The following is a 26,998-nucleotide window of genomic DNA, read 5'->3' on the forward strand; positions in this document are numbered from 1 at the left end:
GACCTCTTTGATACCAAAATCTCTCAGTCCAGCATTTTTGTCAACAGATCCATTCCGTGTCTGTTTCAAAGTCCAGAGAAGACTTTTAAAACCAATCTGTATACCAGTCCATGCTTATGTATATGATGTCACTTTTAACAGCTTATCTTAAAACATGAGGCATATGCCTTAGTTTTTTCCTTACCTCTACTAACATACTAAATGTGTTATTCTTGGCAATACTGAACAGGTTGTGTACAACTTTATCCCAAAGGCCCATGCCCTAGTGGTTTCTTGTAGCTCATGAATGTGTTCCATAGACCTGTAGACCTCAGTAATATTTAATGAGCAGTTCTGTATGTAAGCTTACTGTTTCATTTCTGTGATCCTACCTTTTTTGTTTGTTTTTGTCTTTTTACTGTGGAATATTTTTTCTATTCCCACTCCTCTCTCTCATCCACCAAGGGTGTAGGCCTTCTTGAATCCCTTCCCTTTCCCTTAACCCCAGTTGCATAACTTGTTCTGCCTCTATTACAACATATATTAAATTGCTTTCGTTCATTTGTGCACTTAGTTTCCCTAGCACACTGAGAGTAAAACTAGTTGTTAACACTTGACTTGTTACATGAATAAAGTAAGGAGTCTATGAAGTAAAATATGGCTCCTACCTGAGCAGAGAAGTCTACGTATCCTAGTGGATTCCATTAGGCTCTGCCAGGGAGTATCCTCCCATACTGTCATACTCCAGTTATAACATATGCAACTGAGTAAGAAGCCTAAGTGGGCCATGTCTTGATTCATATGCTGTTTTTGCCTTTTATCTGATGTGGCAACTGTTTGAATACACATGGTTTGATACCATGGGCAATCAGATTCACATTGTGAGTTAGTGGAATAGGCTGAAGCAGGAGGATTACAAATTTGAGGCCAGCCTCATCAATGCAGCGAGACCGTGTTTCAAAATAAAAAATAAAATAATAAAAAGGGACTGGTACAGTACTCCTAGGTTTAGTCCCCATTACCCCTCCCCAAAAGGTGTTATGAATTCGTGAGGTAAGTGAACATTGCGTTAATTCTCTAAAGGAAAAGAGGTTATTTGGAGAAAGGTTGTTGGCTTTAACTTGAAGTAGACATAGTTTTTCAGCATGTTTCCTTTGTATCTGTTTTTGGCAGTAAAATGCATATGTCATTCTAAATCTATGTTTATTTTTTCCCAGGGGTTTTTCAAAAAAGAGTATATCAGTTTTATACAAAGAATGAGTAAAAAATGATGTTAAATGGCATTGTGCAATTATTTTTCAGTGGTATGGCCTTTATCTTTTATTTTAAAAGAGTTTAAAAGATCACATATTTTATTACTAGTTATTTAGCCATACTTTTTCATCATCAGAAACTGATAATTCCATTTCAGCTGCTCCTTGTGTATGTTGTATGTTATATTCTAGGGATACATTATGCTTCCATACCAAATTCCTGTGAGTTTCTAAAATTCAGAATAATTTTTGCATAGGTAATAAAATTTGGGTTTAGATTTTAACATCGTTATCATGTTATTTTTTAAAATATGAGTTTGATTACAAAAGCAATATATTCTTGAGAAACAAATAGTGTAGCTGACTGAGTGGGGACTTCTCACATCAAATTACTTGAAGTCAGATCCCAGTCTTAGCCATTTACTAGCTGTGTGACTCTGAGCAAGTTACTTAACATCTTTGTGTCTTGGTGTCCTTATATATGTTGTGACTATTAAATCTATGAATATCAAATATATAAACTAGTGCCAGAGTATTTTGAAAGCTAGATATATTTTAGAGTATTGTAATTAAAGTAATCCAGAAGTATAGAATTCCTCAATCATAAGAGCATAAAGTTCTACATAATTATTTATAGCAGCATTAGTCATAATTCACTTTAAAATGTATAGATGGATTGGGAGTGTAACTTAGTGGTAGACAATGAAATTAGCATGCACGAGGCCCCCAGTTCAACCCCAGCACCAAAACAAAAAGTACTTTGTTGAGTTTTCCACCAGTGTCTAGTCTTTTATAACCACTGCTGCAATCAGGAAATCCAGCAGCTTCCTTAATTCCCCAGACTCCCCTTGTGCTGTCCCTTAATAGTCAAACTATCTTTCCAACCCTAACCTTTACCAACCACTGATCTATTTCCCTCCCCTGTGGGTTTCTTTGTCCAGATTGTCCAGTAAAATAATTATTTTTTGAATCTGGCTGCTTTTACTCAGTACATTGCATCTGAGATTAACTTAAAATGCTGCCTGTATGGGAATTTTATCTTTACTGCTGAGTAATATTTCATTATATGGATTTCCTAGTGTGTTTATTCACTCACCTCTGGCTGATGGTTGGGTTATTTCCAGTTTCTGGCAATTATGACTAATGCTTCTATAAATAATTATGTAGAACTTTCTGCAAATAATTTTTAATTTTTCCTGGTTATTCAGTAGTGGATTTTCTGGCTTTTGTGGTAAGTATAGGTTTAACATTTTAAAAAACTGCCAAACTATTTTCCAGGATTACTATACCATTTCATATTCACACCAGCAATGTATGTGAATTCCGGTTGCTTCACATCCCTGACAGCAGTTGGCATTTTCAGTTGTTTCTGTTTTTTAAAATTTCAGCTATTCCAAATATTTGCAGCTAATTCTTAACCCAGTTAACCCATCAAACCCTTGAGGCTTGGAAGAAGATACAGAAAAGAGCTAGGTTAAATGCAGAGCCAAGTGGTAGCTCATAAGCCGGAGTGGGAGCTCACGCATTAGATTTGTGAACGCTGTGGCAATATTTCTCGTATTCATTGTTCCATCCCCAGATTACTAGCACAGTGCCTGGCGCACAGTATGGATCTCTGTATGTTTACTGATCTTTGAAAATGAACAAATGATTGAAATCTTGGGAAAGAAATAGGAGAAGGATACAGAAATAATTTTAGATTAGATTTGGTTTGAATAATCCCAGTATATTCATATGACACATCGCTTTACATCTTTTAAACCTACATTTAAACACATGCTTATGGTGGTTGCAGTGGTGCACACATGTAATCCCAGTGGCTCAGGAAGCTGAGGCAGGAGGATCCATAGAGTTCAAAGCCAGCCTTAGCAAAAGCAAGGTGCTAAGGAACTCGGTGAGACCTTGTCTCTAAATAAAATACAAAATAGGACTGGGGATGTGGCTCAGTGGTTGAGTGTCCCTGAGTTCAAGTCCCAGTAAACACCCCCCCCCCCCCAAAAAAAAATACATGCTGAAAGATTAACATGGATCTTGGAATTTTGGCTTCTTAGGAGGTAGCATGATGTAATGGAAGAAGCAGTAGGCAGAAAAGATTGGTTGTTATTAACTGTGTGGATTTAGGAAAGCCATATTCTCTTGGGCTGCAGCTTTATCATTATACAATGAAAAGATTTCAGTAGATAGCTAAATTCCTTTGATTTTTTTTTAAATCACATCAAATCAATTGATAATTGAGGAAGACGCAGACCAGAGCCTTTCTTTGATACAGAAGCAGTCTTGTTTGGACACAGTGTGAAGTGTTGCTGCAGGGATGGGAGGAGCCAGTGTTAGACAGAAAGCTTGCTGTTGGCTGATTGGCAGGAAAAAACCAGCAGATAGAAAAAGATAGGGATTTTTCAAATAGTAGAAGTATTACAGGAATATGATTATGGTTGTTGTTAGGGGAAGACAGGTGTTGAAAATACTGAATTTAAAAGTTTTTGTTTTTTCTTTCCCATACAAAGGGATTAAGTTAAATTGAAGATTGGGGAGGAGCTGTTTATAGTTTCTTTTAGTGCCAGGAAAAGGACCTGAGACTCAGAAAACAGGAAGTGTAGGATGTACTAGAACATAGACCTCTTCAAGCCCTGGGTGAGCTGGAGTTGTTTGGCCCCATTTCCCAGCAATCTTTTTCTTCACCATTACTCCCTCACCTCACTTCTGAAAAGTTCAGATCTGAAGGTTATAAAAGCAATTCTTAATAGATATTTGTTCTGTTTGTACTTTGAAGGATTTTGTATACACACTGTCAGGTATTGGTAGAGATTTTAAAATACGCTTGGAACCCAGATAAACTTGATTCTGTGTTGGTAACGGGTATTTGACCTGTTTTGTTATTTGACATTTTTAAAAAGCACCATGACATTTGAAATTTTATTTGTTTCCTGCTGTGATTCTTTTTAAAAATTTCTGGGATCTTGATACCTTTTTAAACACATGAATTTTGAGGCCATTGTTGTTTCCATAACTCTAATATTTCTGACACTTTTGTTATCCTTTAGCAAAAAATATTTTTACTCTAAGGTAGTTTAGATTATAAAATCAAAAGTGTTTGATTTTTCATTTTAAATAGTGTTTCTAACCATTTGTTTTATAATATCCACATTATGTTCTAGTTATGAGGATCCCTTAAAGTAATCCTTTGGTAAATAGTTTATTGAAGAATCTTGACTTCTCCTTACTCCTGCAGCTCATAAAGATCCAGTTTAATACCTAGTGTCCAAAGGTATTATTTTATAATCTAATGTAAGAAGGATAATTCCTAGATTAAAAAAAAATTAAAAAATTATTGCTTTTAGGTTTCCTGACCTTAGGAAGCTATTCTGCACTTCTTTGTTCAGTATTTCTACTTCTGGGTAACCAAAAGCTCTGGAATATTTTAAGATTTTGTGTTAGATAATATCCCAGAGACGATAGCATACCACTTTACACCCAGTACTAATCGATAAAAAAGGCTCCTTAACTAGACAATTTTGTTCTGGAATCAGGCATATACTATTAAGAGTATCAATTCCTAATGTACTAGTGGTTGTTAGACATGTAGAATGTATTGGAGGGTCATCTCTATGAAATTCAGGCTCTTATATCCTTTATCAGAACCTCTCAATAGCCCTGTAATTAAAAATTATTATGTGCATCATGCTGATATAGAATTTGAGTAGTTAAATGTATAGTAACAAAATGTCTTTTTTTTTATGTTTTTCAGAATCATGGTGTCATGGAAAGGGATTTACTTTATACTCCTTCTGTTTTGGGGAAGTTTTTTTGGAAGCATTTTCATGCTGGGTCCCTTTTTACCCTTGATGTTTGTAAACCCATCCTGGTATCGCTGGATCAACAACCGCCTTGTGGCCACCTGGCTCACGCTACCTGTGGTAAGTTACTCCACAGAAAGAGGCTATCCACTTAGACCAGAGGAGCCAACCCATTGATTTAATTTTTATTAGAGTCAGCATTGAATTGTAGAAGAAGCATAAGTCCTTCATATTATATGAGACATGCTAAACTTTAAAAAAGGGAAAATATAAAAACTGGAGTGAATAAAATTAATTCATGTCCTTAAAATAAAACACCTAATTAAGAACCATATTAAAAATTAAGAGCTTTTTTTCCATATTCTTTATTAATTTTATATTTTATTTTCCATCTTTGAAGTGTATTTTACTTATAGTAGAATGCACAAATCTTAAAAGTATGGATGGAGAATTTCTATGCTTATTTTGTATGCTACTTTGTACTCTATAAATTAAGATTCATATACCACACTTTTTCTCTCAAACTTGTGATATTGATCTGATTGATTCACTTCTTCCCAATAATAGCAGAATTAGGAATACACAAAATTTAGGAGTAAGGTGATTTCTTATCTATCATACTGGGTTAACAGCATTTGTATGGTCACTGTGCATACAAATGGGCAGTAGAGTCTCAGAACACACAGGTATTCTGAGTACGGTCACACACACTGCTGTGAGCACATCTCCCTCTGATCCAGAGCTGATAACTTTCTGTGGGATTCCAGTTCACACTTTTGCTTCTCTGGGACTGGGAAATAGCTTCAATCCTTTCTGTTACTGCTAATTAGCAGAACCTTTTCTCCAAATTGAGGGAGGTATGGGTTGCTGCCTTTCCCTTTAATATTCAGAGTGTTCTGTTCCTTGTTTTTCCTGAGCAACAGCTGGAACTTAATGTTGCTGAGTTAATTGATCTGTCTTGGTAGAAAGGCGATGGGTATAACACCTGGAAAAGAAAACAAGAAGGGGAATGATCTTTTTTACTTTTTTTTCTTTTAATTTAGTTGCCTATTTCCCCCCAGGATGCAGGCAGACTGTCTGCCCATGTGATGTTTGTAGAAAGGAAAGTTATACTAATGATATAGACCCCTCAGGTGGAGGTTGATTGGGAAATATTTCCAGAAACAGCGGTTGGTATGATTTCCTACCTTGATGGAGTAAGTAAAAAAGTTTCCTGTAAATTGAATGTTAATAAATCATTTACAGTGTACTCTTCATGTTTTAAAGATTAATCCTATGGTGAATAATGTTATAAAGTACACTCATCCCTTGTTACAAGTTATTTATCTTTTTATTCATATATTTAAAAAAATATATATATAAATTTTTATTTACATATGTTTTACGAATTGTTATTCTGCTAAACTGTAAGCAGTCCTGTCCCTCCTTCCTCTTCCCTCTTTTCCTATTTTCTATACTTAAATTTGTCCTGCAGGCACAAAGATAGGAATGCTAATATGCTGGTAGATAATAAATAACCATAGTATGGTTGTATATTTAACTCAAATATAAAGAAAATTATTAGAGGGTTTTGTTAAAAGGAAAAAAAAATCAAAGTAAAAATCCAGGGGTGATTATGATAACAGCTGTTGACATGCCAGGTGCTTAAAGAGGATGGCCTTGTTTCAGGTGCTACCGTTACCCCCATTTTACAGAAAAGGAATTAGGAACTTTGAGGAATTAAGTTATTTGCCCAAGGTCACGTGTATAAGCAAATTATTTAAGTAGAGCGGAGATTAAATCCTAATTTTAGGGCTTTATGTGATAGAAAACCTTCAAGGACCTGTAAGAATCACATGGAGCCTTAGCAGTCTGTAGTTTAAAGAAGTTCATGGTGCCTCATGAGGGTTTCCAGAAGAAGAAAGTTTTAAGTTCTTTCAAGCTAGGGAATACCTGATTTGAGCAAAAAAATATCTGAGAAACTGATAAACTAGTAAATTAGTGTAAGTAATTGAGTGGTTCACTTATAATGGAAGAGAGAAATTTGCAAGAAATAGTCACAGAAAAATTTCTCTTGCTAAAGAAGCCAAAGACAGGTTGCTTAATTACCTGGAACATGGTACATATTAATAGTATTTGTTAGATGAATGGATAAACATAAAGTTTCAAGTTGGTATGAAAATTTATGCTGATTTCATGATATGAGCTGTGCAGTGTTTACTCTTCCTGTTTTTGAAAGTGTGTAAATTATTTTCTTTTCACCCTTATGTCTCATTGAATTACTGTCTAACTGATTTTCTTTGTAGAAAGAATTTTGATAATGAATTTACTATCTTTAGCAGATGTTGGCCTAATCAGATCTTCTCTTTCTTGTTTCAAAAATTTTGGTGAGACAAGTAGGAAATTGTTCATTTTAGTTAGTTCCTTTTAATATCTGTAGGTTCTATAGTTATATCCCCTTATTTATTTCAGGTTTTGATAATTCCTTCTGTTTACTTAGACATCCTTACAGAAATTTGTCAGAAGTTAATTTCTCAAAGAACCAACTTTGGCTTTATTTTTCTGTTGTTTTTTTTTTGTGTTATTTCATTGATTTCCTTTCTTTAGTCTAACTTGCTTTTTAATTTATTTTTAGCTTATTAAAATGGAAGCTTAATATAATTGTTTTTCTTTTCTAGTGTCAATTTTAAAGATATACATTTTCTGTCTAAGTAGTGTATCAGCTGCATCTCACAGATTTCCATGCGGTATTTTCTTTATTGTTTGGTCTTCCTTACATCCTTGCTTTCTTGCCTGCTTGCTTTCATGCTAAGGACCAAACCCAGGACATTATACATTTGAGGCAATAATTCTACCACTGAGCCACATCTGCAGCCCCTAAGATATTTCCTAATTACATTTGTAATTTTTTCTTTTGTTAGCATAGGTAGATAGCTATAAATGAGCAAGGTTGGGAGAAGAAAAGGTGAAATGGAACCAATGTTACCTTGTAAGGAGGCAAACCATATAAGGACATAAATCCACCCTCCTGTGTGTGGGTGGGCTGTGGAAAAAATTCATCCTGGGAATGTGGGTGGCTTACCCAGAACCAGCAAAGGGTACTCCCAGTCCCCTCCTCACGTTCCAGAAGGGGGTCTACCACCTTCCTGTATAAATTAACAGGGGGACATATCATGTCTCCAGTGCTGTGCATGTGTTCATGAGCTGCTCCAAGGATCATTTAGCTGCTATGTGAGCTTCCTCTAGTAGTGCCAGGCCAAAAAGGGCAGAATGACCTGAATGATTAAACAGGTCCTCAGATTCCACAGGGTGCATGTATGTGCCCTTTCACAAGAGGCTAGCAATTGTACAGGCAAGGCCCCAAAAGGTGTGGCTACTTGCCCTAGCAGAGTTTTCAATTTTGAAAGCAGTACACATTCAGTAGAAACCTATAGCAGATTTTGAATTTTGATCTTTTGCTGAGGTAGTGATATAAAGTATGATATTCTTGGTGATTCTAGGCAGCAGCAGTGAACCATGGTTTGCAGTTAGCTATGTGATATCAAGAGTAAACAAACTGATACTCTGTAGTGAATTGTGCCTCTAAGCTGTGAGAGTCAGTAGTTTTGGTGAATTTAGTGCATTTTCAACATATGATAGGTTTATGAGGACACGGCCCTCTGATAAATCAGGTATTGTCTGTATATTTTTGCTTCCTTTATATAATGTCATTTTTCTCTGGCCACTTTTAACAAATCTTTTTCTTTTTGGTTTTCAGCAATTTAATCATGATGTGTCCACCTGTAATTTTACTTAAATTGTTGTATATGTTTCATTGGTCTTATATTTCTCTATGTTGTTGGTTGGTTGTCTTACTCTAAATCGAGAAATTTTGGATCATTATTTCTTCACATATTTTTCTACTCCATGTCTTCTCTGTCCTCCCCTTCCTGGGTGATAATTACATGTTTGTTAGATTGCTTATATTGTCACACATGTCACCAAGACTTATGTTTTCCCTTTTCTTTTCCTCACATCTATATAGTTTTCAGTGAATCCTTATTTATTTATATGTGGTGCTGAGAATCAAACCCAGAACCAGCAAAGGGTACTCCCAGTACCCTTATACATGCTAGGCAAGTGCTCTACTATGACTGGGCTATGACTCCAGTGCCTCATATCTATTTTTTATATTTAATCTCTTGATCTGGTTTCAAGTTCAGTGATTCTTCTGTCATCTCAAGTTGGTTGTTTTGTTCATCTACTAGATTTTTATTTAAAATACTATGCTTTTAAGTTTTGGAATTTATATTGGGTCCTTTATTGGTCCTGTTACTTTCTTGAGATTCCTCACCTAATTATTCACTTTGACCATATTTTCCTCTAATCATCTGGATGATAAGTGTAGTGCCTTTACTCTGTCAGAGCTGGAAGCAGAAGCCATCCTCCTTATTCTTGCAGAATTTCCACCTCCCCCTTTTCTTAATAGAATGATCTTTTGTGTTTTAACTTTTGTGGATTGCAAAAGTAGTTGGTGGGATTTCTGAATATTCATCCACTGTTTCTTAAGTAGATTTAAATAGGTCAACTAATTTATTTTCTGGCTTTCATTTAACTGAAAGACTTCTTCTTCTTCTTCTTCTTCTTCTTCTTCTTCTTCTTCTTCTTCTTCTTCTTCTTCCTCCTCCTCCTCCTCCTCCTCCTCCTCCTCCTCCTCCTCCTCCTCCTCCTCCTCCTCCTCCACTTCCACTTCCTCTTCCTCTTCCTTCTCTTCCTTCTCTTCCTTCTCTTCCTTCTCTTCTTTCTCTTAAGACTTTTATCTTTATTAGAAACAAAAGTTGACTTTCCAGGACATGAATTTTAAGTTGCATTTAAAAATCTACTTTAAAGACATGAAGTCCAGTCTTTTTATTCCAGCTCTCAAACATACCATTTGATTATAAGATACTCATTTTATTCTATTACTTTAGCTTACTTCAACTCCTTGACCTGAAGATGGATTTCAAAGCAAGTGCATGACACCAGTGGTTTGTCCTGTTGATATTTTCTATTTCGATTTTATGGATTGGATGATATTAAGGCCACTTTGGCAATGAATGAATAGAGAGCATCATGACTCTTCTTACTACGAACAAACCCACACCAATTGCCATGGAACTGAGGCCCTTCAGTGATTCAGTGCCCTTCTAGATCATGTTTTTCCATATTATATTAAGTAAAATAAGCACATTAATAATTATCTTTATAGTTATTATAAAACCAGAGACATGTCTTATTGGATAATTTGATTCTTCATTTACTTAACTTTTCAGTTTTTGTTTCAAAATCTATAAAATAAGAAATTGGAATAGATTATCTCTGAGTTCTATTCCCCATTAGTGCTGTATAGACAATTCTAAAGCATTTGGAGGTAGTCCTGTATTGCTACTATACTTCATTTTTCTAATGTCATCAGTTTTACACAGTATATAATCATTTGATTATGAATTGCATTTTTTTTGTTCCAATCTTTTTGTAAAAATTTTGAGAGTTTTGAGAAATTTTTGTAGTTACCACATTCTAATTGATTACAATTATAATGCTTTGGAGTGTCCTGTCAGTCTGACTTTTTTAGGGAACACATATTTGCTAGCATCTTCTAATCATTTGAACTTGACTTTTATCACCTTTTATTTCATACTTTTACAAGGTGCTAAAGGAGATTTTTTTCCTGAGTTTCTGTTTCATTTCTTTAAAAAGGGATATTAACCCAACTAGCTCAGAGTTTTTTGTGATGACTGAGATAGTAAATATGTAGCCTTTTAAATATAATGCCTGGCATCTGGTAACTATACAGTAAATATTTGCTACTCTGTTATGTTTTAGAGATTAACCTAAACCTCTGTTTCAAAGAATATTTAATATAATAGATTATAAAAAAAAAGTTGGATTATATTCATGGGTAACTCCAGGTCAGAAGAGTCTGCTCCCTGACATTGTCCAAGGATTCAGATTCTTTCTTTCTTAGTATTTCACCTATTCTGGCCTTCAGCCTGATATGATTTCTCTTCTACATAGTCGAGCTTAGGTCACTGCCACTTCTTTGCCCCACTCTGTAGGAAGTAGGGAAGGGAAGAACCCAAGAGCCAGCTACCATCCTTCTAGACGAGTGAATAACATACCTTTTACATAGCAAGTTGTACATAACTCCTTTGATTAACTGCATTAGTGAGAGCAGCTAAAAGCTTTACTACAATCTGGGAGATGTCTTTTTTTCCTTGGACAGTGCTGTACACAATTAAAACATTTAAATGCTGTTTTTTTTTAATAGAAAAAAATTACTGGACAAATTTTATGATAGCTGCTTCTCCTATTACTTCTTATAGCATTATTGTCAGAGCAGAATTGCATCATATGTGCATATAACTATAGTTAAATGCACTAAGATGGTTAAAGGAAAAGCAAATAAGAAGAGAGGGAATATTCCCTATTTCAAGGGAGATGACATGGGACATATGAGTAGTTGTTGGTTGAGTATTATTCTTATGTTTAAAGATAGATTTGTTATTATGAAGAAGAAGATGATGATGATGATGTATTGGGGATTGAACTCAAGGTCACTGCTATTGAGCTATATCCGTGGTTGCCTTTATTTTTTAACTTTGAGATCTTCCTCCCTTAGTCCCCCAAGTTTCTGGAATTATAGGAATGATCCACCATGCCCAGCTAAAGGTAGACATGTGTACAGCAGCCTGCAAATCATCACTTCATCTGGTGGTCAGCTGGAGAAATAGTAGACTGATTCAACTGGGAAGATAATAGCTGAGCTGGACTGAACTATATAGTATGCTGAGTTCTTATGAGGCACCTTTCTAAAGAGATTTTTGATGATATATTGAGCTATTCCTGACTTTTGTCTTATCAGCTGAGTTGAGAACTTAACACATAGGTAGCATTCACTATCACTATACTATTAAATTGGTACATATTTTGCTGGGCACGGTGGCACATGCCTCTAATCCCAGTGAGTATGGACCCTGAGTCAGGAGAATCACAGTTTGAGGCCAGCCTCAGCAATTTAGCGAGGCATGACACAATTAAGACCCTGTCTCAAAATAAAAAATAAAAAGGGCTGGGGATATGGCTCAGTGGTAAAGTGACCGTGGGTTCAATCCCTAGTACTAGGGGGAAACATTGGTATGTATTTGAAAAACTTATATTACCCAACTTTTTACTTGATTAGTCATAGCATATCAGGCAGAGAGAATCTTTTAGTTAAGAAATTTATGGAAGTCAAATCCCTTAGAGCTGTGGTACAGACTAATTGATGTAACAGTTTAAAATTAGTGAACATCTCTTGAAAAAATGGAGAAAAACTGACAACTGTGTCTTTTATCACCTTTTATTTCATACTTTTACAAGGTGCTAAAGGAGTTTTTCTTTTAAGCACATTTTTTAACTCAGAATGAATTTAACATAAAATGCAGTTTTTTCTCCCACACAGGTATGTTTTCTTAAAACAATTCCAAACATTTAAAAATAATTTTCCATTAAAAATAAAGTAAATGTACTTATTGCTTCACAGAAAAAATTCCAGAATGATCTTCTCTTTTATAAGCTTCCATTATATGTTAAAATAATTTTGTTGGTAAGATTTTTCCTTTCTGTTTCTAAGGAGCACATTTTCTGTATTAAATGAGGTATAACAATAAAACCCTCTAGAATCTTAGAGTTAGATGATTTAGAGGTCACCTAGTATAACCTACCTTTGTCTATTAGAGTCCCCTCTAGGTCAATCTACATAGTGAATATTCAGTCTTTCTTTGAACATTTCTATAGTGGAGAATACATGTCTTTGCTTATTTCAATTTTGAACAGTTCTGCTTAACATACTCAATACTATCAGGGTCAAATTCTGCTTGTGCCCAGATAATTTTTTACTTCTGAATATTCTGTGTCTTAACAACAGTTTGATTGTTAGCTAAGTATGAGGACTATGAAAATCACTTGGGGTTCATTCAGTTTCTTTATCATAAATCATGAATAAGGAATTTAGAGGTCATTTCCTAACTTTCTGCAGGGCACAGGTCTCTTCACAGCCTGCTGATAGAATTCCACTGCTAGAAAGAACAAATGTTGGAACCTGCAAGCCACGGGCGGGCGGGTCAGGCCCAGCAACCAGCCAAGAGACAGCAGATACACGCGCCTGCGGGGAACGCAGACCGGACCCACTAGGACAGGTCCGGTGGACAGCTGAGGGCAAGGCCCGTCCCCTCCCCCAGTGTCTGCAGGTAGGCGGGGGACTGTGAACAACAGCAGAGCGGGCCCAAAGCCTGCTGAGGGGCAGAACCGGCCCCTCCCCCAGTGGCTGCAAGCGAGGCGAACCTGCAAGCCACGGGCGGGCGGGTCAGGCCCAGCAACCAGCCAAGTGACAGCAGATACACGCGCCTGCAGGGAACGCGGACCGGACCCACTAGGACAGGTCCAGTGGACGGCCGAGGGCTAGGCCCGTCCCCTCCCCCAGTGTCTGCAGGTAGTTGGGGGACTGTGAACAACAGCAGAGCGGGCCCAAAGCCTGCTGAGGGGCGGAACCGGCCCCTCCCCCAGAGCCTGCAAACGAGGCGAACCTGCAACCCATCGGGAGGTTAGGCCCAGCAACCTACGGAGTGACACAGGTGCCCCTGGCGCCTGCTGAGTAGGTGGAACTTTGACCGACCAGCAAAGCAGACCTAGGGCCTGCCAGCATGGTAGATGGTTCACACTAATTGGAGGAGGATCACAACCACTACCTGCCCTGCAAGAGTGATTTTCCAACTATACAAGAGCAATATAAATAAATAGAGGGGAAATATCAAAGACACAACAATTTCACCAAGCAGAAAGAAACGCCAGTGGTATGCAACGACAAGGAAAGAAAGGACCACAGGCAATGCAGGTCAACTCAACTTTAGAAGAGGTAATAGCTGCAACAGATGGAATGTCAGATAGAGAGCTCAGGACATACATGCTTCAGATGATCTGGAGTCTCAAGGAAGACATGAGACAGCAAAATCAGACAATGAAAGATCACATCGACAAACAAATCCAGGAAGTAAAAGATCAATTTCACAGGGAGATAGAGGTAATAAAAAACAAACAAATAGAAATACTAGAAATGCAGGAAACAATAAACCAACTTAAAAACTCAATTGAGAATACTACCAGCAGAGTGGATCACTTAGAAGATAGAACATCAGACAATGAAGACAGAGTATTTCAACTTGAAAAGAACATAGATAGCTCAGCAAGTCTACTAAGAAACCATGAGCAGCACATTCAAGAGCTATGGGATAATATCAAAAGACCAAACTTAAGAGTCATTGGGATACAGGAAGGCACAGAGCTCCAAACCAAAGGATTAAGCAATCTATTCAGTGAAATAATACAAGAAAACTTCCCAGACTTGAAGAATGAGACAGAATCCCAAATCCTAGAAGCCTACAGGACGCCGAATGTGCAAAATCATAAGAGATCCACACCTAGACACATTATAATGAAGATGTCCAACATACAGAATAAGGAGAGAATTTTAAAAGCTACAAGGGAAAGGAAGCAGATTACATTTAGGGGTAAACCAATCAGGATAACAGCTGATCTCTCAACACAGACTCTAAAAGCTAGAAGATCCTGGAATAACATATTTCAAACGCTTAAAGAAAATGGATTCCAACCAAGAATCGTGTATCCGGCGAAATTAAGCTTCAGGTTAGAAGATGAAATTAAAACCTTCCATGATAAACAAAAGTTAAAAGAATTCGCAGCTAGAAAACCATCTCTTCAAAAAATCCTTGGCAAAACATTACAGGAAGAGGAAATGGAAAATAACATTGATAACCAACAATGGGAGGTTGGACAGTAAAGGGGGAAAGTAGTCAAAGAGGATAACAAATCAGGTTTAGTAACATCAATAAACAAATATGGATAGAAGAACAAACCATATCTCAATAATAACCCTAAATGTTAATGGCTTAAACTCACCAATTAAGAGACACAGGCTAGTAGAATGGATCACAAAACAAGACCCAACAATATGCTGTCTACAGGAGAGGCATCTGATAGGAAAAGATGTACATAGACTGAAGGTGAAAGGTTGGGAAAAATCATATCACTCATATGGACCACGGAAACAAGCAGGAGTGTCCATACTCATATCTAATAAAGTAGATTTCAAGCCAAAGCTAATCAAAAGGGATAAAGAAGGACACTTCATACTGCTCAAGGGAACCATACACCAACAAGACATAACAATCATAAATATATATGCCCCAAATAATGGTGCAGCCGTGTTCATCAAGCAAACTCTTCTCAAGTTCAAGAGTCTAATAGACCACCATACAATAATCATGGGAGACTTCAACACACCTCTCTCACCACTGGACAGATCTTCCAAACAAAAGTTAAATAAGGAAACTATAGAACTCAATAACACAATTAACAACCTAGACTTAATTGACATATATAGACTATACCACCCAACATCAAGTTGCTACACTTTTTTCTCAGCAGCACATGGAACCTTCTCAAAAATAGACCATATACTATGTCACAGGGCAACTCTTAGACAATACAAAGAGGTAGAGATAATACCATGCATCTTGTCTGATCTTAATGGAATGAAACTGAAAATCAATGATAAAAGAAGAAAGGAAAAATCAAGCATCACCTGGAGAATGAACAATAGGTTGCTGAGTGATCAATGGGTATTAGAAGACATCAAGGAGGAAATTAAAAACTTCCTAGAGTTAAATGAAAACAGACACAACATATCGGAATCTTTGGGACACATTGAAAGCAGTTCTAAGAGGAAAATTCATTGCTTGGAGTTCATTCCTCAAAAAAAGAAAAAACCAACAAATAAATGATCTCATACTTCATCTCAAAATCCTAGAAAAAGAAGAGCAAAACAACAGCAAAAGAAGTAGAAGGCAAGAAATAATTAAAATCAGAGCTGAAATTAATGAAATTGAAACAAAAGAAACAATTGAAAAAATTGACAAAACTAAAAGCTGGTTCTTTGAAAAAATAAATAAAATTGACAGACCCTTAGCCATGCTAACGAAGAGAAGAAGAGAGAGAACCCAAATTACTAGCATACGGGATGAAAAAGGCAATATCACAACAGACACTTCAGAAATACAGAAGATAATAAGAAAGTACTTTGAATCCTTATATTCCAATAAAATAGAAGATAGTGAAGGCATAGATAAATTCCTTGAGTCTTATGATCTGCCCAGATTGAGCCAGGAGGATATAGACAACCTAAACAGACCAATAACAATAGAGGAAATAGAAGAAACCATCAAAAGACTACCAACTAAGAAAAGCCCAGGACCGGATGGGTATACAGCAGAGTTTTACAAAACCTTTAAAGAGGAACTAACACCAATACTTTTCAAGCTATTTCAGGAAATAGAAAAAGAGGGAGAACTTCCAAATTCATTCTACGAGGCCAACATCACCCTGATTCCGAAACCAGACAAAGACACTTCAAAGAAAGAAAACTACAGACCAATATCTCTAATGAACCTTGATGCAAAAATCCTCAATAAAATTCTGGCGAAACGGATTCAAATACATATCAAAAAAATTATACACCATGATCAAGTAGGATTCATACCTGGTATGCAAGGTTGGTTCAATATACGGAAATCAATAAATGTTATCCACCACATCAATAGACTTAAAAATAAGAACCATATGATCATCTCGATAGATGCAGAAAAAGCTTTCGACAAAGTACAGCATCCCTTTATGTTCAAAACTCTAGAAATATTAGGGATAACAGGATCATACCTCAACATTGTAAAAGCAATCTATGATAAGCCACAGGCCAGCATCATTCTGAATGGAGAAAAATTGAAGGCATTCCCTCTAAGATCTGGTACAAGACAGGGATGCCCTCTCTCACCACTTCTGTTCAACATAGTCCTCGAAACACTGGCCAGAGCAATTAGACAGACGAAAGAAATTAAAGGCATAAAAATAGGAAAAGAAGAACTTAAATTATCACTATTTGCAGATGATATGATTCTATACCTAGCAGACCCAAAAGGGTCTACAAAGAAGCTATTAGAGCTAATAAATGAATTCAGCAAAGTGGCAGGATATAAGATCAACACGCATAAATCAAAGGCATTCCTGTATATCAGCGACAAATCCTCCGAAACGGAAATGAGGACAACTACTCCATTCACAATATCCCCCCAAAAAATAAAATACTTGGGAATCAACCTAACAAAAGAGGTGAAAGATTTATACAATGAAAATTACAGAACCCTAAAGAAAGACATAGAAGAAGACCTTAGAAGATGGAAAAATATACCCTGCTCATGGATAGGCAGAACTAACATCATCAAAATGGCGATATTACCAAAAGTTCTCTATAAGTTCAATGCAATGCCAATCAAAATCCCAACAGCATATCTTGTAGAAATCGATAAAAGAATCATGAAATTCATATGGAATAATAAAAGACCCAGAATAGCAAAAACAATACTAAGCAGGAAGTGTGAATCAGGCGGTATAGGGATACCAGACTTCAAACTATACTACAGAGCAATAGTAAGAAAAACAGCATGGTACTGGTACCAAAACAGGCGGGTGGACCAATGGTACAGAATTGAGGACACAGTAACCAATCCACAAAACTACAACTATCTTATTTTTGATAAAGGGGCTAAAAGCATGCAATGGAGGAAAGATAGCATCTTCAACAAATGGTGCTGGGAAAACTGGAAATCCATTTGCACCAAAATGAATCTGAATCCCTATCTCTCGCCGTGCACAAAAGTTAACTCAAAATGGATCAAGGAGCTTGATATTAAATCAGAGACATGGCATCTGATAGAAGAAAAAGTTGGCTACGACCTACATGCTGTGGGGTCGGGCTCCAAATTCCTCAATAGGACACCCATAGCGCTAGAGTTAACAAATAGAATCAACAAATGGGACTTACTCAAACTAAAAAGTTTTTTCTCAGCAAAAGAAACAATAAGAGAGATAAACAGGGAGCCTACATCCTGGGAACAAATCTTTACTCCACACACTTCAGATAGAGCCCTAATAACCAGAATATACAAAGAACTCAAAAAATTAGACAATAAGATAACAAATAACCCAATCAATAAATGGGCCAAGGACCTGAACAGACACTTCTCAGAGGAGGACATACAATCAATCAACAAGTACATGAAAAAATGCTCACCATCGCTAGCAGTCAGAGAAATGCAAATCAAAACTACCCTAAGATACCATCTCACTCCAGTAAGACTGGCAGCCATTAGGAAGTCAAACAACAATAAGTGCTGGAGAGGATGTGGGGAAAAGGGCACTCTTGTTCATTGCTGGTGGGACTGCAAATTGGTGCAGCCAATTTGGAAAGCAGTATGGAGATTTCTCGGAAAGCTGGGAATGGAACCACCATTCGACCCAGCTATTCCCCTTCTCGGTCTATTCCCTAAAGCCCTAACAAGAGCATGCTACAGGGACACTGCTACATCGATGTTCATAGCAGCTCAATTCACGATAACAAGACTGTGGAACCAGCCTAGATGCCCTTCAATAGATGAATGGATAAAAAAAATGTGGCATTTATATACTATGGAATATTATTCTGCATTATAAAATGACAAAATCATAGAATTTGGAGGAAAATGGATGGCATTAGAGCAGATTATGCTAAGTGAAGCTAGTCAATCTTTAAAAAACAAATACCAAATGACTCCTTTGATATAAGGGGAGTAAACAAGGACAGGGTAGGGACGAAGAGCTTGAGAAGAAGATTTACATTAAACAGGGATGAGAGGTGGGAGGGAAAGGGAGTGAGAAGGGAAATTGCATGGAAATGGAAGGCGATCCTCAGGGTTATACAAAATGTCATATAAGAGGAAAGGAGGGGCAAGACAAGATAATACAAATGGAAGAAATGATTTTCAGTAGAAGGGGTAGAGAAAGAAAAGGGGAGGGGAGGGGAGGGGAGGGGAGGGGGGATAGTAGAGAATAGGACAGACAGCAGAATACATCAGACACTAGAAAGGCAATATGTCAAGCAATGGAAGGGAAACTGATATGATACAGCAATTTGTATATGGGGTAAAAGGGGGAGTTCATAATCCACGTGAATCAAACTGTGTAATATGATGTATTAAGAACTATGTAATGTTATGAACGACCAATTAAAAAAAAAAAAAAGAACAAATGTTCAATAAAAACAGGTTGTTGAATATGATTTATGTCTACACTGTTAAGAAAGTGGCTACTTCACATTTGGGATTCCAAGACCTTAAATACTAGCTAGGAATTCAGCTAGCTGGGCCTTAGTTGAATCTAAAAAGCCAAAGTAAACTTGGAGAGAAGAAGTGTAGCCCTATGGAATTGTTCTTATCTCAGACTAAAGATCCATTGGAATGATAAATGACAGCAAGGATCATAATGGCAAAGTATTCTTTTGATTATGAGAGGTACTTGCATCTTTGTGTTTACATACATTTGAAGGTAGTAAGTAGTGCTACATAAAAGGTCCTCAGAAATTGCTTCTATATATGTAATGCTAGGAGAAGTCTTGTAATCAATTAGGCAAACGTTATGAGACTTGTTATTCCTAAGAAATAAAACATTATAAAAATTTGAAAGATTGATACTAGTTTCTTACTGCTGAAATTGCCTTCTTCTTCCTCATTAGAAATAAAACAACCACGAGAAAGTTTGAGGTTATTGTCTTCTTTTCCAGTCTTTTAATCTGGATTATTTGAATTCTGGAGTTCTTTACAAACATTACAACTTTAATTCTGTGTAGTATATTTGTTTTCTGCTTTTGCAGGAGCTGTAAGTAATACTGACTAGATATGTCTTGTTTAGTAATAAAAATGATTAATGTGAGCTTGAGAGCCAAGCTTCATAAAAGGCTATATATAACTTTCAGTCATATTCTGATAGAGTGCTGTGTGTCGAGTAAGAGAATGCTGTATGAGACACTCCTCTATAAATAGTCTTGGGTTTTTTATTTTGACGTTTTTCATAATGAAAGGAAGATTGTTTGGGATCCATGAGAGGCTTATGTTAGAAATTGTGCATAAGGGTTTAGAGTTGAATTTGGGGTGTATAGGCTTAAGATATTTAGTTCTTTTCAGTAGTGCAACACAGAATTTATACTTCCTCTTTCTACCAATTAAGTAAAGGACCTTTTGCATTTCAATTCTTTGGAAAGACTGAAAAGTATATCATATTTGGGAAGTAGAGTAGAATTAGGCCAGATTAACCTTGCATAATGACTTCACACAAAACAGTGTGGGCCAAGACCTGCAGTTCAGTGATGTGTATTAAAAGTTGATGGCCCTTTGTACTCACAAGTAGAAAAAAAAATTTTCTTGCTGTGGGCCCAAGTCTGGCGGACCCTGCCATGTTCTTCTTCATCATGAAGTCTTCCATATAGTGACTTAACTTCCTGGAGACTTTCTGGAGTAAAAGTGATAATTATTTGAGTCATTATAGATACTTGGAGTTTGATGAAAATAGCAGGCATTCAAATAGCAAGGTACCTGTGTACATACTCACATATCTTTGTACACAACTTCAAGAAGGTTGTGTGTGTATTGACCTGTTGGAGGCTGCCCTTCTAGGAAATGATAGGTGCCAATTTAAATATCTGTGCCCTAGAGTGAATCTCAGCCCTGGGAAAGTAACTTAACCAGGCTCCTGTAGGATATCCAGAGTTAGGTTTAAACCAAATGATCTTGTTTTCCTCTGTCATGATGTTGACATTCTGACTCTTAGAACCATAGGGATGTAAAACATTTCTAACTTCTTATTTTTTTTAGTATTTTTTTTAGCTAATATTATTTTTACCTTCCCCCTGCCTTGATCCTATTCCTTCTCTTTTGAAGTCTTATTTTGTTGTATCACAAAGTACTTTTTATTGTGGAATATTACAAACATACTGGAAAGTTAATAAAACACAATTGCACATGTTAATGTTAAATAATTTTAATTGTAACTATAAACCAGGTCAAGTATTAGAGTACGTTGCCTGCCTACCAGCAGATTACCTGGGCTCCTAGTTAAAATGCCCTTCTTTTTGGGTAGAAGTAGCCTCTAAAATGACTTTTGAAATAGTTGTTTCCTTATTGTTCTTTGTAATTTTTATTGTCTATGTATTTTGCTCTAAAATATCCTACTTTTTAAGGAAGTCTTATAAATAGATATTTATTATATATGATTTTTTTTGTCTTGCTTCCTTCAACATATTTGTGTCTTCCATGTTTATTGTCTTTCTTTTTTTTTTTTTTCTTTCTTGGCAAGGTCTCTACCATTGAAGTGCATTCCTAGCCTGGTTTTATTTTGTTTAATTTTAATGAGACAGAGTCTTGCTAAGTTACCCAGGCTGGCCTGAACTTATGATTTTTCTGCCTCTGCCTCACAAGTAGCTAGGATTACAGGTGATCACCAATGCATCCATCTTGCTTAACTATACCTTAGTTTGCTTACTTGGTGTACTTTGAAAAGGTCATTGTGATATCTGCCTATGTGAACTTTTGATTTTACCTTTTATCTGCGTTGGAAAAACTTTCTCAGATTTCTAACATTATTTACATTTGTAACATATAAATAATTCGAAATTTTAATAAGAGATTGAGCTGGACATGGTGGCACACATCAGTACTCCTAGCTACTGGGAGGCTAGGGTGGCAGGATCACTTGAGCCCAGGATTTAGAGATGAACCTAGACAACATAGTGAGACCCAATCTCAAAAAAGCGAAAAAAAGATTAAAATCAATAATAATTTTTCTTATTATCTGTTATTTACTTGAAATAACTCATCTGTAATATGTTTTTCTTTTAAATATTTCATATGTATTTTATTCATGGCCATTTAAAAAGTGAATTGAACAATTTTAGCAAATATTTGAGTGTCTACTGTATGCCAGGAACTATTGCAGGTACTAGGGCAGTAGCATTTTTAGACATAATTACTTTATTCTTTATGTATTGTGAAAATTAAACAGATGTATTTCTGATTAAGAAAAGGTCATTGTGCAGAAAAGTATAAAATGAAAAGTTTAATTTTCTGTTTCTTCAGCTCTATATCTAGTGTTAAGATTTGTTGACTGTCCTTCCTAGGAAGAAATATGTAATAATATTATATATCCTTAAGAAATTACACAATGGAATCTGTCATTTTTTGGATTCTTTTTTTTTTTTTTAGCTTAATCTATATCTTGAAGATTTCAAGGACAGTTACCTTTTTTTTTTAAACTAGGAAATTGCTAGAAATTTAAATGCGTAGCACTTAGAAATAGGACTTTATATTTTCATTCTTCTAGATTTAAACCCTACCCCCAGTTCCGTCCCCACCTATTTATTATAGAATAAAAAATCATGAAAAACACTTTAATAAGAAATCATAAGATATACTTATTGGACATGATAAAACTTATCTATGGAAAAATTACAATTTTAAATTGGTATACATATCAGTATTTCTTTTTTTTAGGCATTGTTGGAGACCATGTTTGGTGTAAAAGTGGTTATAACAGGTGATGCATTTGTACCTGGAGAAAGAAGTGTTATTATCATGAACCACCGGACGAGAATGGACTGGATGTTCCTGTGGAATTGTTTGATTAGATACAGCTACCTCCGATTGGAGAAAATTTGTCTCAAAGCCAGTCTCAAAAGTGTTCCTGGATTTGGTAGGTTATTCACATATTATTTTAAGTGGTACACTCATTGTACATGTGTATACCCACTGTAAATCTATAACTTAGTAAGATAAACTCACTATTAAAGCCATTTGTATTTTTTTGCTCACCAGGACAAAAATAACCCCAGGTTTTTTTTTTCCCTAATAGAGTTGTTATGCCAGGTGACTGTATTCACTTTTTGAAGTATCTTTTTCTTTTTTTACTTCAATTATTTGGGTTTATTTGCAATATTTTACTTATCCATTTATTTATTATTTTTAGTTATACATGATAGTGGAGTACATTTTGATATAATTAAATAAGCATGGAATGTATCTTATTCTAGTTAGGACCCCATTCTTTTGATGTACATGATAGTAGGATTCACTGATGTTTTCATACATGTACATAGGAAAATGATGTCTGATTCATTCTGCTTTCCTTTTCCTCTCTCCACTCCCTACCCTTCATTCTCCATTGGCTAATCTATAGAACTTCTGTTCTTCTCCTCCCCAACCCCCTTATTGTGGGTTAGCATCCACTTATTAGAGAAAACATTCGAACTTTGGCTTTTTGGGACTGCTTTATTCTGCTTAGCACGATTGTCTCTAGATCCATCCATTTATTGCAGTTGTCATAGTCATTCGTATTTATGCTGAGCAATACTCCATTGTGTATATATACCACATTTTCTTTATCCATTCATCTGTTGAAGGGTACCTAGGTTGGCTCCAAAACTTAGCTGTTGTGAATTGATCTGCTGTAAATGTTGATGTGGCTGTCACTACAGTACACCGATTTTAAATCCTTTGGATATATAGTGAGGAGTGAGATAACTGGGTCAAATGGTTCCATTCCTAGTTTTTTGAGGAAACTCCATATTGCTTTCCAGAGTAATCTCACCAATTTGCAGTCCCACCTGCAATGTATGAGCATACCTTTTCTCCACATCCTTGCAAACATTTATTGTTACTTATATTCTTGATAATTGCCGTTTTAACTGGAATGAGATGAAATCTCAGTGTATTTTTAATTTGTATTTCTCTAATTGCTAGAGGTGTTAAACAATTTTCATATATATTTGACCATTTGTATTTCTTTTTCTGTGAAGTACCTGTTCAGTTCCTTTGCCCATTTATTGATTGGGTTTGAAATATCTTACTCTGAAAGAGGAAATAAACTATTTTCAAGGGAGTGAATGTAGTTTTTGAGGACCAACATTTGGAAGGATATAAATAATAGTTGGGTATCTTTTTACTGTGTGTCATGCTTATGACTTAGGCCAGAAACTGGTCTATGCTGATAAGATATTTGAAATCAACTGATTCATGTACAATTCATCTAATAAATATTAATTGAAGACCTATTGGTTCCAAGCATTATTGTAGGTGCTGGTATTTTCTGAATTGTCCTAGTCCCTAATTCATAGTTTTTTATTTTGTTTCTTTCTTTTTGGTCTTCTTATTGTGTTTGTATATTATAACATTCAGGCTCCTAGAGATGTTTACTTTAAATGGGTAGGAATATAATATGTTTCTTGTGCATTGCAGAAATAGGAATATTTTAGCATTGTATTGCCCCCTTTCTTAATGTGAAATTGGGGTAGGAAACAGACTATAAACATATTACTTAAAGCAGTTATTGACACATAGGTATATGAAGTGTTCACTATACAGCCTCATCTATTATATGTATATTTCTATGTTTTCCTTGTGTAACATTTCTTACTTGAACTATTCACCCTTTAAACCATCTGTCTATCAATAAGTATTTTGAAATGATGTATAATTGCCAACGTCAAAGGGGAGGCATTGACCTCAGGATAAACCAGTAAGAGGGTTTGTGATTGATGTAATAAGTATATTTGTGTTTTAATTGCCTTCATGCTTGTAATTTAGTGTTTCTCTTTGCCATTTTTCCAAGATAATAATCTCAGGGTAAGCAGGTTTCTTACTTGGCAATTGGCTTCTCTTTGTATCGTAGCAATCCTAGAGAACCAGTAGAAAGCTGTAAGACTTTTTATGACCTAGCCTTAGAATTCACAGAGTGTCACATTGATAGCCCTCAAAGAGTCTAGAGAGGGAGTGTAGTCATCAACTTTTGATGGAAAATGTATATCAAGAATCTCAGTATTTTAAAAACTGGCATATTTCTGAAAGGACAGATCAAGAAAGAAAAGAGGAGGCACATATTGCCAGCAACTAGAACGATGATGTCTTATGTACCACTCTTAATTCTACATGAAATATAGTAGCAGGATATTAAGAATAACATCATGCCAGTATGTATGAAGTCAGCCAATCAGACAGAAAAACACAACTATCAAAATCTGAGAGTATTGACTAAAAATGAAGAAGAAAATGAAAAAGTCACAGTTGTGTGTCTAACAAAAAGAGACTACGTAAAAAGTCTTCTTATAAAAGTTTTTTTGGCAATTCATGGCAGTTACTTGATTTTCTTCACTTTCAAAACCAGTCATCAAGTCACCAAGCAGGAGAAATAAACCATATACTACTCATCTATTTCACATATCTGGGAGTCAGAGAAAAATAAGTTTAAAATAAGAAAAGTAAGTTCCCAATTGTTGTAAGTAGAGAAACGAATCCCACAAGATTTCCTTCCATCCTCCCACTATGGGTACTAAGGGTGAAGAGAGAAGGCTTAGGAGTAGAGAGGCATGAACTACTCAGAAACATAAGCTAGTCATCCCTAGAAAGACAGAGCCTAATACTAAATACCAAAATACTAAACACAAGTCCGACAAAGAAGTTCACAGCACAAAATAAAGGAAAATAATTTTAAAGACAGTGGGACCTAAAGTGGCAGCCTCCAAGACACATTGCTTCTGAGGGAGAATCAGATTTGTTGAAGAAGAGGCAGCTCCCCTTAAAAGAAGGGCAGTGGAGGAAAACAAGGAGTGAAATAAATTAAGGATCCTGCAAGATGTAAGAGAACCAAGGAGTAACTTCCCCTTCACTTCTCCACTGCAGAAGTAAACCCACAAAAGAAGCAATAAACAAAAGACTTTCGTATCCATATATGAAACTTCTAAATAGAGAACAGAACTGGAAAAAAAATAATACTGCAGCACAGTACTCTCCGCTGAATTACATATTATTAAGCATGCATTTGAGATTAGGGATAAAAACACTTTGAGAAACGCAAAGAATAGTAATGGGATGAGAAACAAGATATATAATGGGAGTTAGTTGAATTGAAAAAATAGACCAAAAAGAAAATCATATTAGAAATGAAGAATAAAATTTTATGAGGTACCCAAGAAGAGGTAGAATAAAATAAAATTTAATACTTTATTGCTGGAAAGCAAGAAAAAGAGAGAATACATTTATCAGGGAGAAGTAATTGAAATGGAAGATGGTTAAAGATCTAACATATGTCAGGTTGAGCATTCCTAATCTGAAATTTGAAATTCTTCAAAGTCTAAAACTTTTTTGGTACTAGGGTTTGAATCCAGGGGCACTTAACCACTGAGCCACATCCCAGTCCTTTTTATTTTTTATTTTGAGACAGGATCTCACTAAATTGCTGAGCCTGACTTTGAACTTGTGGTCTTCCTGCCTCAGCCTCCCTAGCCACTAGAATTGTAGATATGTACCACCATGCCCAACCAAAGTCCAAAACTCTTTGAGCTTCAACACACCACAAGGAGAAAATTCCATCCCTGACCTCTTGTGATGGGTCACTGTCAGATGTACAAAATTATTTTAAAATAGTGCCTAAAATTACCATCAGGCTATGTCTATAAGATATATATGAAATAAAAAGAATTGTATGCTTCCAGCATTATAGTAGGAAAAGCTCCAGAGACTGCTCTCTAGTGAAATTCTGATATATCAGTCATTCTCTAGAAATTGTCTGAAATATAAATAGCAAATGTAGACACATTTCTTTGGAAAATTTACTAAGATTTGTTAGGAGCAATGAGATTCCATGGCATTTAAATAAGACCTCACTCCCAGCTCAAGCAGGCAGAATTGCCACTCCGGACTGGTACAGCTAAGATCACAGGGCTGTCTCTGGCTTTTGCTTCCACAAATCCTCACTACCTTCTCTTGAAAACTTTGTATTTATATTATACAGGGTCTGGGCTGTTTGGGTTCTAAGAAAGCAAATTAGACTAGAGGTCATTTGGTAAAATGAAATTTTAAAATCTGCATATGAAAGATCATTGAATTTTGGATGTAAATAACATGATCTCATTATCATAAAATGTCAAAGGTTCAAAAGTTCTATCAACATTTAACAGTATATTTAAAATCCACATTCTCAGATAGGTATCAATTTGATTCAAATTTA

General features: G+C 35.9%; 1 protein-coding gene across 7 annotated transcripts in view; it reads left to right on the top strand.

Moving 5' to 3' along the window:
- Positions 1 to 26,998, top strand: part of Lclat1 (lysocardiolipin acyltransferase 1) — a 195,961-nt gene that overhangs the window by 79,728 nt on the left and 89,235 nt on the right. For all 7 annotated transcript variants that reach the window (XR_013342297.1, XM_026408752.2, XM_026408834.2 and 4 more), the window contains 2 exons: positions 4,978 to 5,146; positions 22,492 to 22,690. Coding sequence is in view for 6 of the 7 variants with exons in the window: in XM_026408752.2 (XP_026264537.1) it covers positions 4,982 to 5,146; positions 22,492 to 22,690 (364 nt within the window). In the remaining variant the exon portion in view is untranslated. The remainder of the gene's footprint in view (positions 1 to 4,977; positions 5,147 to 22,491; positions 22,691 to 26,998) is intronic.

Source organism: Urocitellus parryii, chromosome 12 (genome assembly GCF_045843805.1).
Source record: "Urocitellus parryii isolate mUroPar1 chromosome 12, mUroPar1.hap1, whole genome shotgun sequence".
In the NCBI taxonomy this organism is placed as follows: domain Eukaryota; kingdom Metazoa; phylum Chordata; class Mammalia; order Rodentia; family Sciuridae; genus Urocitellus; species Urocitellus parryii.